The sequence below is a fragment of the Pseudochaenichthys georgianus genome, chromosome 17 (genome assembly GCF_902827115.2).
Source record: "Pseudochaenichthys georgianus chromosome 17, fPseGeo1.2, whole genome shotgun sequence".
Taxonomy (NCBI): Eukaryota; Metazoa; Chordata; class Actinopteri; order Perciformes; family Channichthyidae; genus Pseudochaenichthys; species Pseudochaenichthys georgianus.
In genome coordinates, this window is record NC_047519.1 from 12,235,230 (window position 1) to 12,251,218 (window position 15,989).

The following is a 15,989-nucleotide window of genomic DNA, read 5'->3' on the forward strand; positions in this document are numbered from 1 at the left end:
AAGAGTTCAGGAAAAGTTCAGCCCGTAAAAGTTCAGTCAGGAAAAGACCAGGAAAAGACTGAAAATAATAAGTTAAATGCCAATGTACTTGCAATTTCTATGTTGATAATACGGCAGAATAAATCATGATTTGTAAAAGGTTTTGCAAATATGAAAAAAGACAGGGACTAACGGAGAGTGAAATTGACTCCTTTAAAGGGGGATTCAAGTCAAAAACCTGACTTGACTAAACTTTAAAAACTTGTCAAGGCTAAAATGTGAAAGCCAATTTAAGTTAGAACATCTGAATAATTCGATCGGTATTTGCCGATGACCGATGTATTGAAAATGTAAGTAACACATTCAACGCATGTCGGTTAACAATTACATATTCTAAGTAACATGGACACTTTGCTCATGCTCATTCTTACAGCTCATTTAAATTGAAGAGATCAAATACACATCTAAACATAACATGCAAATTAAACATATTAAACATAAATCTAACCATCAAAGCTGGTCAAACTCACAACAAGAATTCTCAAGTGCAGCATTTAGTTCATTTGAAGAGTCAAAACCAACTCTGCTGAAGGACATGATAGAGTGTATAGGTAATTTTAAGCGTTACATTGGCACCAGAGCATATGCTGGTCTGTAGGGTAAATGTTTAAGTTTCTATATGATGTGAAAAGCTTTTGTTCAAAGGGTCTTTGTTAGGCAAGGCAAGGCAAGGAAAACTATGAGAATGAAGAGAGGTGATTGAAGATGAGAAATTATTGTATATGTATGTATACATGTAAATGTAAGTAGGAATAACTTGCATAATGATTTAAAGGACAATCATTGATCATGTAAGGGTGGGAATTAATAAGCATTTGCTTCCTCCTGCTCCCTTTCGGACACATATGTATCTAATGTACGATGTCCTTTATTGTTTTATGTTTCATGTGGAACCTATATGCAGCAGGTCTCCCTTGAAAAAGAGATCTATGATCTCAAGGGACCAATCTGATTAAATAAAGGTTTGAAATTAAATGAAATATGATTAATTATTAATATGAAGACTTTTTTTTGTGTTGAATATATAAATATTATCATGAATGTGGATAAATACTATTTGTAACAATATGGTATTCTGTTTTTCACATTTATTATTTTTTTAATCTGTTCGAAATAAAGATTGAAATGAAATGAACTCCAGCACATATGAAATCTTGCACATGGCATTTAATGTTTCATGCAAACTTACTTAAATGATTGTCTCAGAGCTGGCCAAGAATATGGACATGGGTCATCTGATATTATCCAGCTTTCTGCTTTAGCTCAATTTCAATGACGAGATGTTTAGTTATAGCTCATTTAATTTGAAAGTGCAGAGAAAGAAAAAGCAAAACCAAATGTGAAGATTGTTCGCCATCTCGTGGCCATACATGGAACTGCATGGTAAACATTCTGATCCCATCTTACTTACATTTTCCCAAAGCAGTCAGCTTTACTATTCTCATAAAACATTCCACACTTTAATTTAGAAAAATTACAAAATGCATTATTAATAAAGATATGTATTCACCAAAAACACATTTACTCCCGTAATTAAAGTCTACAACAGCTGAACTGTGAGTACAAAGTCAAACAGGAGTTGTGGTATAATATTTTATTCTCATACTTTATGGAATACAAATCCCCGATCCCTTCCCCCCCCCCCCCCCCAAAACAAAACAAAAAAAGTGTGCACATCAGATCTGGTGGAAACTAGTCAAGGACGAGGAAAAGAGGACAAAAAGGGGAAGTTGCTTTATGGGGTTTGGAAGTGTACGACTGAAAATTCATGTTCGTAAAAAAAAAGTAAACCCTCATGATGAATGAGCCCTTAAAAAAAAAAAGGTCTTGCTTGAGTCTGTTGATAAAAGGGCTCCAAACAATGATAACAAATAAAATGTCTTTCCATCGACCTTTGTATAAACCATTATGACTAGAAGGGCGTAATCAATCGTGTGCAACAATAATTTAGCTTTACATTACTGCGAATTCAGTCGCTTTACTATTCTTTTACACAATCTCTTGCTAAGCTGCAAAATAGGAATGAAATAATTCTCCCAATTTGACTTGGGAGAGAAACGAAAATACTAACAATTATAAAAAAAGAAAAAAGAATTAGCAGAAGAAACTAGCTAGCAGGTCTACAAACGACCCCAAATATGTTCTAGCAGCCAAACTAGGTCCAATAATGTGGGCTTTTCCTCAAAAATGGCTCTGAAACATCTGGAGTGTGTTTGACAAAGCTAGCCTTAGAGTCCCAGCAAAATCTGCACCACTGGGACAAAGCAACTGAAGCACATTTAAAGTATTTATTTTCGAAAATCTGGCCAAAAGTGGTCTTCGCTAATTTCATGATGTGTAAAAGCAACCAGCTTCGAAGACACACTGGGTATGGCAAAAAAATCACGGACAAGTATAGTGAATTAAAAATAACATTAGTAACATCACTGCCATTGAATCCATACATTTCAATGCAATTTCTAGAAGATCGGGGAGCATGATCAACCCCCCCCCACCCCTCCGGGACTGTGCCACACTGATTATTATGAGATGGTTTGCTTTTTTTTTTTTTAGTTCATTTTCCAAAGAATGTAATCTTTTCCTGACCACTACACATCAAAAACACACCAGAAAACAAGTTAACCCGATACAATACACACAATCCAAGGTTCACGGTCCCGAAAGGTGCTGTTTTTTAAAAGAAAAAAATGAAAAAAAGGAGCCTCAGGTCCTCCGTGTCCACTCTGTTAAAGTGTCCGACGCGCCGAACCGGTACTTTCAGCGAGAGCAACTTGTGTGGTGGACGTTGGAAAAAGATTTTTTTTTTTTTTTTTTTAAAGAAAAGAAAAAGACTTGTTCAGGATGGAGGTTCTTTAACAGCTTCTCTGCTAGGGAGAATTAACAGGCTGCAGCAGCTTGCTGTCCGTGTCTATTCCTCTTTTCCGATCATTATTTCAATCCATCCATCCCGGTTCTTTCTCCTCAGGTAAGGTCCTCACACCATGTACGAGTTCTGGTTCTTCAGCTTGTCCAGCTCTTTGCTCTGCTGCCTCAGAAACAGGATTCTGTAGTTGAGGAGGAAATAAGTAAATGTAAGGATATGAGTGTTTACTTTAGCTAATGTGGATGCTAATGTCACATTGACCTCACCTCTGTTCCCTCAGTGTGGCCTGAATTTCACACACTCTGACCAGGGAGCGCAGGTTTTTCATCTCCGTGCAGATCTCAGACATGTACAAGCTGCCCATGTTGTGGATGTCCTCGCGCAACCGAGCCGCCTGAGGGATAGGGATGAAGCGCATTGTCAATGTTGCACACTGGGATGCAAAAGGACCTTCGAGGCATGCATTGGTTTTAAAAAAATGTGATTGAAATACAGAAACATCGGGCCATTGGGCGGCTATGGCTCAAGGGGTATTACACTGATCGACCAATCAGAGCATCAGTGGTATGCCCCCTCCCTCTGCATTCAGCACATCGGAGTTACCTTGGACAAGATACCTAACTCTAAAAAATGCTCCCATAGTCATGGCTTCAGTATTGAAGTTTATGCAAGTCGCTTTGGATAAAAGCGTCAGTTAAATAACACGTCATGTGCCGTCTGCGAGGTCTAGTGAGTGGGGCATCCATAAACATGTACACTATAAGACTTGCATATAACATAACACGATCAAAACGTTTGCTTGCAACCTGCTGAACACACCGACTGATATTCAGCACAACTTATTAGCAACAGGTGGTTACACTACTGGCATACGTCATTAGCATTAACAACATCACAGAGTTTGCAACACTAACATGTTCATTATATCTGTGTACAGATTACAGGTAATGAAATAAAACATAATCATCCAATTACAGCACTTTTAAGAACTTCTCAAACATAAGACCCAACAGGGCTTTATGCTACTGGGGTATCTACGCGTTTCTTTCACACCTGTGCTAGATTTCATTCCTTTTCATAATTGTTCCTTTAGGACTGAAACTAATTATTCCAAAATAGTTTCAGAATGCCGCTTTAAATGTCTAGTCCCATTTTGGTCATCAACTTTAAATAGGTGTTTGTACTGTTATTGTAGTGGTAGGGATCGAATTCAAGAGTGCCGTCAGATTACTGCAGTTTTGTCACAACAGTGAGAAGGTTTTTCAACATTTATTTGAAAATATTTCACATTTTTTATTAAATAACATATTTTAAATAAACGTTCAATGACCCAGGTATACTGTATTTGGTTTTTCCCCAAAACCCCGAGTTCCCCTCACGTCAAAATCACAAACTTCCAAGGATTCAAAAGGACCATGCATAGTTTTTTTGTACTTAAGTAATTTTATTCTAATGCTATGGCTATAAACAAACGCAACAAAGAGGTTACAATTGCTCTGTGTGAAAGTGTGTGTGTAAGTGTGTGTGGGGGGGGGCAGTACCTGTTTCTCAGTGTTCTCTGAAGGCCATCCTTGGATATGTCTGATGAGGCTCTCGTCAAAATGAGTTGCCAGGCTGGGGGTGAAGGTGCCGGGGTTGTCGGGCTGGGTCAGGCTGCTGCTGCCGCCGGGGGGGGCGTGGGGCAAGGCAGCGCCGGGTGCGTTTGATCCAGAGCACAGGAGCTCCTGGCTGCTGGGGCGAGACAACGAGTGGGGGGGTTCAGATGCATTTTGGCTTTGGATCATGTCAACTTTCATTTATCCATGTGTAGCATTTACTTCTCCGTAATACAACGTTATAATAACTCAAACACTGCTCCGTTATTACATGTGTGTGAATAAACATCCTCAATGTTGTATTTACCACTTTCACTGCCATGAGAAATTCAAGTGAGATGAATGATTGCTGGACAAAAGAACTACAGAATGATCATGTAATGGTATGCCTCCATACTGGACTAAAAGTAACTACGTCTTTCCAGAAAATAAAACACCTTTGAAAACTATTTCTACGAAACAAATAGTCCCTTTGTAAACTGTTGATGTTGCTGTTGAGGTCTGTCAAATATGTTTTCGGAATCCAGGTGTTCTTTTACTTTACTTTCTTCTGGTTGTTTTAAGCGTTGACCTTACCTCCAGGCAATTTTTTAGCACAAAAATAAAAATGTCATCTTGAAGTGATTCCTACCTTCTCTGCTGGATAATTCTGGGGTCCTCGGGACGCTTCTCTGCGGTCTGAGGCACAGGGACTGGTCCTTGTTTCGCTGAAGACATGCTGCCCTGTGGAGGGGAGAAGAGACGGCAAGAGATGAAGAAATAGGAGTGAAAACAAAAGGGTGTTTTGTCACGGGAGAAAGTGGGGTTGAGTCATGAGCAAGGGGAAGTACTCCTCGTCTACTTTAGGTCCTGCGACTCACCCTTGTTTGTGAGGATGTGACGCCGCCAGGGTGCATGCCCAGGGGGGGCTTCTGGGAGCTCTGCGGCGTGCCGTTCCGTGGCGAGACGTACGGCCGCGGTGATGAGGCGTCCGACGTGAGGGAGACCGGGGACTGACTGGAGTGCTGGGCTGAAGGAGGGAACACTCACACTCATCAGCTGTGACCATGCATCAACCCTGGCGTTGTACAGTATCAACCCAAAGCCTGCAGTCCATTCCCCGTAAAAGTTATTTATTTCTGATTGTTTTGTAAAAAAACAAAAAACAAACAAATTAACAAGACAAACATGTCGCTGATGACGATGACCTAATGTTTTATTTATAAGAAAAATATATGCTAGAGGGGGTAGGACCAGCTTCTTCTTGCCCCTGTTGAACATGACAGAGACTATCTGAGCATTTTTATTGTTTTTTTTGTTATTATTTGTTTTTTGTACTTTGTTATAATTATCAATTTGAGTGAGAAAAAAAAAAAGGGAAAAAAAAGAGAATATATATATATATTATTGTTGTATGTTTTTGTTTCTGACATGTTCAATAAACTGACTAAAAAAAAGAAATGAAGTATTGTACACATGAAGAATTGATTTAGCAGCAAACTACAACTAGCTCACTAAAAAGGCTAGTCATACAAGTAGGGCTGCACAATGTATAGAAACTTTGTCTAAAGCGCAATGTGGACTAGTGCAATATCCAAATTGCTGTAGGCACAATACTGGTTAGCATCACATAAGATCCCTTGACAAAAAGCAATGCAATTTTCCTATTGAACAGAAAATAAGCCGTCTCACATTCATGATACTTACCACGTTTCCTTTAGCAGGATATCCAATATAGTATCACCACTTTGTGATTTTTTTAAGTGTAAATGCAATTGGCAAAAATAAAAAGCTAACGTCACGCTATAAACAAACTACATCATGGTTGCCGGACTCGTGTCGACCTGATGGCGTTTTGTAGTTTATTCGGCCCCTTTTAGCATGCGTCGTTTTTAATGACACATAGAAGCATCGGACGTATTTTATGTCTAAGTGTTTATCTTATTTCATCAAACCAAAAATAAAACTGTTAACTCAAGAAAAGGGAACCTGAAGTGGTGAAATGGAAACTCCAGGTCTCATTCGTGAATCACTCTAAGGACTAATGCAATATAAAAAATCACAGAAAGCCCAATATTTAAAAATGTAAAACGTTATTCTGGATAAAGTATTGTGGTGCTGAGAGATATGGCTGCAGAATAACTTTATACAGACTTCATTAAAATACTTATTTCAGTTGAGTACAGAACTCCATCTATACCAGAACACCATGATTAGATTTCATTTCTTTTTAAAGGAAATTTTAATAATTATGCAATAATGACAACTTCCTCTAAGGCAATTTCAATATTAGTCAATTTGTAATATAATTTGCAATATGAACATTTTTCACGTTATTATTGAAATAAATAATAAAATGATCATGGTGTAATATTTTTAAGAGGATCTGTACAAACAAGGATTTCTCTCAAGTATATTTATTAAGGAATTCTCTGAAGTACCACCATTTTTCCTTCAAAATTATATTTCCACATATTTTGCAGAGACCAAATATTGCATTAACTGCCAACACCATTCCATATTGCAATTTCAATACAATTTAGAATAATTGTGCACCAATAGGACAATACAAAAATCTGAACAACCCTTAAACGATCCACGATGTTACCTTGCATTAAAGAAATGCAGAATTTAATTAACTGAAGGTCAAAAACTAATTGTGTCTTAAAGGTCCCATGTCATGCTTTTCCGGTTATTGCCCGTCCCCTTGTGTGTTATGAAGGTTTGTATGCATGTAAACGGTGTGCAGAGTCAAAACCCTCAAAGTACACCATGTAGGGAGTAAAACTCTAACACAGAAAATACCTCCCCAAAACGCCTCGTTGGAGATGCGTCACTGTCCATTTGATTCTTCCGGGTACGCATGATGTCATGCGTTACCCGGAACCAAATGGACCAATCCGTGGAGCCGTTACGTTACGTCCGCGGAGCCGTTACGTCCACGGAGCCGTTACGTCCGCGGAGCCGTTACGTCCGCGGAGCCGTTGCGTCCGCGGAGCCGTTGCGTCCGCGGAGCCGTTGCGTCCGCGGAGCCGTTGCGTCCGCGGAGCCGTTACGTCCGCGGAGCCGTTACGTTAAGCCCCCGCTGATTGGTCCAAATTGACCAATCCACGGACTTCCTCACACACTCAGTGCAGGTCGCTCTGCTGATCTCTCCTCCCTGGCTGCAGGCTGATAACAGACAGTTGGGATCGCAGCGAAATTCTCTCTGCAGACCCATTCTCACAGCGTCTATCAACCTTTTTCTTACTCAATATCAAGCCACACCTATTGTTTTTACTTCGGCTGTGACTTTGTGTGTGCTCAGGGTGAGTTTGGCTGTGTATCGCTAAACAAGGAAATCACACCTCCACGGAGCTCAGCGCGATTCACAACGTCCCGACTGGTCCCGACCAATCGGAGCACACTGGGCTCACAGGGAGGGGGGGCAAGAGCTGCAACGAGCCATTTAGTGGAGAGAGTGAATACACATACTTAACAGAGATGCTGTATGAGAAACCAATGTGAGTTTGGAAAATTGCACAATATAAATCTATTCTAGTAGACCTCAACAATGGAATTATGATCAGTGGAAATGGCCATGACATGGGACCTTTAAAGAAAAACGGACAGGTCACTTCAAAAAGTAAAATATGAAATAAGGACATAAGTATGGGTGGAACAGCATACCTTGGTTGGAGTGCTGAGCGGCGGACAGCAGAGCAGTGATGTTGAAAGCAGGTCCAGCTGTGAGGAGCTTATGAAGCACAGACCGCAAGGAAGCTTGGGTAACGGCAGCTGCCAAGACTGGAGGGAGGAAAGAGTGGACACACACAAACACACAGGTGAGTGAGCTAGGACGTGCAACAGGTGTGTGCAAAAACACGCACAGTAATCAGAAAAAAGTAGTTCCTGATTCTTTTTCAGCATATGATTGTTGATGATGTTTATAGAATAAAGTAAAACACATTTTCATTTTACTCAAACCCATACCTATAAATAGTAAAACCAGAGAGATCTGGTAATGGGGAACTTATGCCTTATCCTTCCGTAAACCAGGAAGGTAATGGCAGCAAGAAAACCTGGTTTTAAAGCACCAAGACGCTGGGATCAGAGAATATCTCTCCTACCTTTTTTGTCTTTCCACCATTTTCTCCTATGCTTTGGAAACTCTTAAGCCTCTTAAATATCCTCCTCCCCTCTCCTAAAATGTTTGATCTTTAGAGCTTTATTTAGTGCTTAGACACTGTGTGAATAAATGTTATCTTTACCAGGAGATAGTCTTAACTTTAACGGGACAATTCTCAGAAAACTATCTTTTTTTAAATCTGACATTTGTTAGGAGGAGCAACTTTTCTAACACGGTAGATTTAAATCCTAAACAATGTAGCTACTCAGTGGCCACAACAATTGATGAAAGGTTGCTAAATGCATCTACCATGTATATATTCTTTTAATAATTGTATATACAAAGCAAAGGGGAATTTCTCTGAATGCGTGTGCTCTTAGGATAGGCTGGGCTAACGTAAGACTAAATAAAAAAAACAGACATCAGTCTGTGTAGGCGCAGGTGTTGTGAACAGGCTGGTATTCTAATATAATACAACCTCAACATTTCCAATTACAATCAAAACAAGTCTTAAATATGGTCCAGGAACATTTCACCCTATGGAAGACATCCATGTGAAAGTGACATGTTGTGTTTCTGTTGCGCCTCACCCTCGTTGAGTTTGGCCATGTCCATGTTGCCATTGTTCATCTGCAGAGTGGCCTGCAGCGCGGGCAGCAGCTGGTGGAGGAGGGCGGGGTCCTGCAGCAGCGCCGGGGAGGGGGACTGGACAGACGGAGGCGCCTGGCCCGAGGAGGAGGAAGAGGAGGTGGAGGAGGACATGGTGGAGGGGGTGGAGCCTAAAGCACCAGGAGCAGAGTTCAGGCTCTGAGAAGAAGAGGAAGAGGAGGAATGGCCGGAGTTGGATGCTGTGGACTGGTCCCCTGATGTGGCCTCTGTGAGGGAGAGCGGAGGAATACTTAACACGAGATTTGACGAGGTAAACCGAGACGATGTGTGGACCAGAGAAGTAAATGAAAAAAAATTAAGATATGTCTCTTTTATTTCACCTTTATTGTACATTTAGTGCTATGTGTGTGTGTATATATATATTTCTATTATACACTTTTTTTTAAAGTGTATAATAGCCAAAACCCAATTTCATAAAATGTCATAATTATTTCCACTGAGATTTTTGATTTTTAAATGATCACCGACTCAGTGGTTCAAGACAACAAAAACAAATACAAAAATTGTCATTATTTTTAGAAAAATGTAAAAGACAACACTTTTACAATATCAAAAATCAAACATGAAAAATCTCATATCATGATATTAATTCAATATGAATATAATAAACATCCCTATTTTGCCTATAAACTTATTAAAGTTCAATAAACGCATATTTATAAAGTGATAGTTAAAATGTTCTTCCTTTTGTCAGATGAGGACCAGCAACAGAAATTCTAAAGCAAACTCTGAACTACCTACAATGTTGATGTTGATGATGATGATGTTGATGATGATGATGACCATGTGAAAAACAGATAGCTTAGTTTTATGTATCTGTTTAACTTACTTGTTGAGGCTTTGTCCTGCAAGGCCTCTTGTCTGTAGTCCATGTCCCGGGGGAAACTGTTCGCCGGCATCTTGACTGGGTCTTTCTGCCGTTGTTCCCTGAAGCAGATTAAGCAGAAAGTGACCATTTGCAGGCTGCAGTTAGACTCTGAACCCTAAGCTAATGATATCCTGAGAAGACTTGTGTGCTGCGTGATCTGTGAGGGAGTCACTAATGACATGTAAATGCATGACGTAATAAAGAAAGCATCTTATCCAGTAAAGTTCATCAGGAAAATATGTACTTAAATGTTTCTTATTAAAAGCTTGAAAGTCTAAAATAAGAGTTGTTTAGGGACTTATGTAAAATAATTGCCAATAATACCCAGGGCAGTTTATAGTTATATTACCCATCAGAAGGGAGTTACATTTTTCCTTTACTTATTTCAAAGTTTGAAGTTGGTGATCTATATGCGTGTGATTTGTTTTGTTGGCTGTGCATTATGATATCTAAAATTCAAGATATAATGAAGAATATTTCCTAAAAGTAGACGGTACTGTTTTACTAGTTCAGCTTTATAGAGTAGTGCAGGAATGAGTGCTTAGCCTGAAAATGGGTTTGCATTTTAGCACTTCTGGGCTCCCATTTAAAAGCTACTACACGTTTTAGCTGGAAGGTAAAATAAAACAAAGTCTGTGGGTAATACAAGCTTGCGATATTTCAAGTTTGTATAACGACATAAAATGCGTCAATAAACATCACACCTGTGAACTTTGAAGCTTTCACACATCTTGAAAAATGGCAGTTGCTAACAAGTGACTAAATAAGACTACTAAACTTCATCACGCCGAAGATTAGCTACCTTTAGCTTACAGTGTTGACGCATAGTCATGTGACCATTATGTAGTTTGTTTATAGCCTTAATATTAGCCTGTTATTCCACCGATTGCATTTACGCTTCAACTATTATAAAAGTGCCGTAAATATGTAGACTCTATCATAAACGTGTTTGCCACAGATCTTTATTTTCTACAATGGAAAAATCCAGTTGCTATTTCCAAGTCAGCCTACAGCTAAATCACTTACTCCATTTTAAGTTTAACTAGCCATTTATAACCCATTACATTTCTAAAGTGACCTGCCTAACGCTGCATGACTTGGCCTTAGAATGAGATTCTTGATTATTACCAATTCATGTCAACGATCTTGAGAAAGTCATCCACGCCTTTATATCGTCCGTCTTGACCACTGCAACTCCCTATATACTGGGACCTGTCAGTCATCCCTGTCCCGCCTTCAACTGGTCCAGAACCCCGCAGCCCGGCTCCTCACAGGTACCCGGAAGAGGGACCATACAACCCCCATTCTGTCCTCTCTCCACTGGCTGCCAGTGCGCTTCAGAATTGATTTTAAACTAGTCCTATTTGGGTATAAAGCCCTAAATGGGCGGGAACCCTCCCATGTTGCAGACCTCCCAATCCTGTGTTCTAGCTCCAGGCCCTCAGGTGGGCTAACCTGGGGCTCCTGGATGTCCCACACTCCAAATGTAACCTCAGGGTCAACCATGTGTTTTCTATTGCAGCCCTGACTGTGGAACAGCATCCCCCTCCCTATCAGATTAGCCCCCTCCATTGACTGCTTTAAAACATTGTTATTCTCTAGCGTTTGACTCCTTATGTGGCTGATAGTGTCTATGCGCTGTTTGTATTAATGTTTACGTCGGTGTTTCTTTTATTTATTTTATGAAAGGTTGTGTTACTACCTATTCTGTTCTCGACAGCACTTTGGTCAATGTGGGTTGTTTTTGAATGAGCCGATTGATTGACGTTTAAAATTGTACGCATTGTTACATTTCAATTTAAAAAGGACTTGCCTCTCCAGCAGGTCCTTGGGCTTCTCCCACTGGGAGACCTCGGTTCTACAGTTGTAGTAGTACTTCTTCCCAGAGGAGCTGATGTGTTCTGTCCAGTCATCTGATGGCTCCTGGTGCTGAGAACACAACACATGAGACGTTAATAGGGGTTATTGTGAGAAGTTAAAGAGCACTACAGAAAACCTCAACATTTAAGTAGTAAATAAATAATGACATTTCCAAGACGTATATAATCATAATACAAGGAAGCTAATGGCCTTTAGCAGCAACACTGATAGGAACACTATGCTCCCCTAAAGATAGTAGCATTTAAAAAAAAAAAAGAGAAGATTACAACGGGGAGAAAACTGTCCTTGCGTATGACTGTTCATCCGACTGTAAAGACTCCCAAGTTTCTGTTAAAAAAATAAATAAAAAATCATCCATGTACTCCGGCAGGCATCTCTTGCTTTTCACCCTCAATATCGATTAGCTTTTAAGTATGGATAGCAGCTAGTAATATAAATAATCATGGTCATGTTTACGCAAACAATTCCAGTCACGTGACAATTCAAGGGAGAGAATAGACTTAGCATCATCCTGTTTAAAGGATTTTTAAACCATTTAAATTGCATCAAATTCAAAACTGACTAATTTTTGTAGAGGAGGCTTGAGCCACTACAATACATTATTTAAAAAAACAAAAGGGGTTAGCTGACCTAAACTAAGATAAACATGCACATTGAGAATTACTCTAGATTATAGCGGTAATGGTATTATTACAGGATGTCATTTGACACTTACTACTGCAACAAAAAACAGCTTTAAAATGCTATAATTTGCAGAAAATAAATAATAATAAAGAACTAATGTATGTTCTGGGCCTGGCAATCTCAGCACAGAAAGTGCGCATATATTAGCAAAACATAATCTATAATAATTTATTCTAGCTAAATCTAAGCTGAAAAGCACCTTTGTCTCTTCCTGTGTGGATTTCCTTTCGTCTCATCTGTCTGTCTCATGACTGAAGCAGCATAAAGGTGAACACATGAGGAAAAGCTAGCCTTTTTGCAACACATTTGTCACTTAGTTGTAGAAGTCATGCTGTGTATACATATGCACCACTCCCTCCTGTCTACTTCAAAATGACAACAAATAACAGTGAACACAACTATTGGTTTTTCAGATTAGCCATCCAACAGCATGAAGATTCTATGTCACATTATCCCTGTCGAACTGGTTTGCGATATTATCCCGTTAATCATCAAACTATGATTCCTAAAATGGCACTTGAACCTAATTGTATTTAAGAATCAAATTGTTTTTGCATCACAGATAGGATTCATCTTTTTAAGTGAACAGCGTTTGTAGTGAAAAACAAAGACTTGACCTATTTTAATGACCCTAAAGAATAGTCCACCTACATAAATAAAAGTAATTCAAAACTAAATCAATATTGTGAGTCTGTTCTTACATGATTACTCCTACTATGCATTTTTTCGAGATTAAGGCTCTTTCTTCACTTATCCAGCATGATAGTGAGCTTTTTAAATAATATTCATGATTATCCTTGTCACCTACATTTTTATTGCCATCTGCAAAATAAATCCTACATCATCTTATCTCTATCCTAGGAAACGTCAAATATTTAGTATCCGGTCTTACTGCTCAGTAAAAACCAGTGACGAAGTAAGATGTATGATGAGATTTCCTAAATATCTTAACAAAAACAAGCCTGTAACATGAATATAAAGTTCCAATCATGCATTGTTTTGGAGAGAGAACTGTCAGCACAGAAAGATGCCTCTATATAATGTCCCGCATACCATGTTGCCCAGTGGCGTGACAGTTATTTCTACAGGAAATGCTGAGGGTATATCATCAGATAACAGCGGACAACGTCTTACCCTGTCCGCAGGCTTGCTCTGAGTCGCATGCGAGTCGGAGGCATGGTGGGAGCTGTTGTTGTGAGAGTTCTCCTGAGGAGAGCCGCTGGTCCCTGCAACAGAGACATTCATCAAGTCACAGAAAATACACAGTGTTCTGCAGAGGACTGAGACTTAGTGCAGCTGAGTGAAACGCTTTGTAAGGTTGTGTTTGTAGTGTTCACATTGAGCAGCGATAGCTGTATTGTGATCTGAATAAGCGGTTTACCAATCAGAGCAGACTGGGCTCTGGTTTCAGACAGAGGGTGAAAAGAGGTGCAGCGGCACATTTGACACAATTGAGCATAATATGTAGTCTTTAAACAAAACATTGGCCGAAAATGTCACATTCAATGCATCCGAGCATATACGAGCATATACAAGTCAACAATGTAAGTATAAAAAAAAAAGTTTAAATTAACAATGCAAAAGCTAATACTCATCAAAAAACCCTACGTAAAATGAACTACAATAAGATAAGTGCTACAACAATCTGATATATTCCATTTGCCGTGCAATAGCTGAAGCAAATTGTTCCCGTTTTGTCTAGAAACCTTTATACATCATACATATATCCACGTGTAAGACTAAAATATCCATGCTTACCATTTTTTCCTCTAACCGTGTGAGAGGTTTTTGCCTTGCCATGCCCCGCGCCGTCTCCATGTCTGCTGACAGGACTTTCGTCAGAGCGTCGCAGCATCTTATAAGGGGGCGTGGGGTCTGATGAGCCATCGCGCACCTTGTCATAGCGGTGAAGGCTGCTGGACTGGCTCTTTGGCTGAGATTTATGGGTCTGGATTGAATAAAGCATGAGAGAAAGACTTGTTGGGATGTGGATGTGTCATTAGATTGTTAAATACATTTCCAATGTGTGAAATCCACGTCTCTAATAAATATTACAATTTTAGTCTACAGGAGATGTTCTCTGCCTTCAAGCATTTATTGAACGCTACAGGAAGCCAGTATTAGGAAGGTATGTTCAAGGAATACTATGGTGTCAACATGTGTCCTAACTGGACAAGCCTGATGCCATATCAACACAATTTAGAGAGAGAAAACTCTCCTAAGCTTTACAAAAACATTACACAAACTACCACAGCACGACTTCCTATGGAGCGTTTTGTAAGAGCCATGTATGTGAATGTAAATACAATCTTAAGTGGTTTATTTTGTTCAAAAGTATTATTAAGTTACATTATAATTGGGAGTTTAACTGGAGTGGTAATTGAGACCCGACTACATGGATATTCATTTACTTTAATGGAAATACTGCACTTTGATTAGTCATGTTAGAGGAACATGATGACAGTTGACTGTTAACAGATGTCATATGTCATACCTGATAGGATTGTGAATCCCTTCTGTCGTTGCACCTGGGAAAACACACAGAACAAATTTTTTTTAAATGTTAGCATTTTAACGGTGTGGTTCGTTTTCTCAATTAGCAACACACTTTCTGGAACATATTAAACGTTAGCTACCAGCTATTGATAGCCGTTAGCAAAGTTAGCTTGATTCGCTACCTTGGAAACAACAGGTTTTTTTTGTCAATAGCGGAATTTAACCGATCATTTTTTTAATGTATTATACATAATGTAGACTATATACGAGAAGTGTATCTTTATCATGTTAGTTAGCTAACATTACGTTTACGATAAGCTTTAAGAAATAACCGGAACCCAAAGCTAATTGCATAAACTGTTAGCTTGTAGCACTGAAAGCTAAAGGCTACAGCCAAAGATAAATAACCGGCTAACAAATGAAATATATGGTAAACCAAAGGACTAACTTTAACTATGTTACAGTGTGTGCTTAAATTACCCATCGCTGACTCTTGCTGGTTTCCTTGCATACATCACCATCAAGGCCGTGGTGATGTGTGTGTGTGTGAGAGGGGGAACCGTGGCCTCCTGTATGTCTGCTCTCACAGTTGTCTTTGCTTCAGCTTCCTGATATCTGGATTCTCTATAACCTACTAAACAGATACCTACAAGCTGTGCATCGGGCACAAGCACTGCATAGCGGGTGGTCTTTATCACAAACCACCCTCAGTGCATCGTCTGGCATATAGTTACGGTATACGCTTAGTTCGGCCGATGTAGTTCAGCGAAAAGCAGCCGAGTCAGGAGGAAACGGAGAAGACGGACT

General features: G+C 39.5%; 1 protein-coding gene across 2 annotated transcripts; it reads right to left on the reverse strand.

The window, feature by feature from the left end:
- Positions 1-1,188: 1,188 nt before the first annotated feature.
- Positions 1,189-15,989, reverse strand: LOC117462296 (WW domain-containing adapter protein with coiled-coil-like). Of its 2 annotated transcripts, none has more exons than XM_034104459.2 (13): positions 15,663-15,989; positions 15,181-15,214; positions 14,445-14,634; positions 13,821-13,912; positions 11,935-12,050; positions 10,083-10,180; positions 9,175-9,459; positions 8,146-8,262; positions 5,358-5,506; positions 5,129-5,220; positions 4,444-4,630; positions 3,169-3,296; positions 1,189-3,083 (listed from the first exon to the last, which is right to left on the reverse strand). In XM_034104459.2, the coding sequence occupies exons 1-13, from the start codon at positions 15,701-15,703 to the stop codon at positions 3,014-3,016; spliced, it is 1,599 nt and encodes a 532-aa protein (XP_033960350.1). In that variant the 5' UTR covers positions 15,704-15,989; the 3' UTR covers positions 1,189-3,013. The 2 variants fall into 2 exon arrangements, with proteins under 2 accessions (XP_033960350.1, XP_033960349.1); XM_034104458.2 differs by having other exon boundaries at positions 4,444-4,633.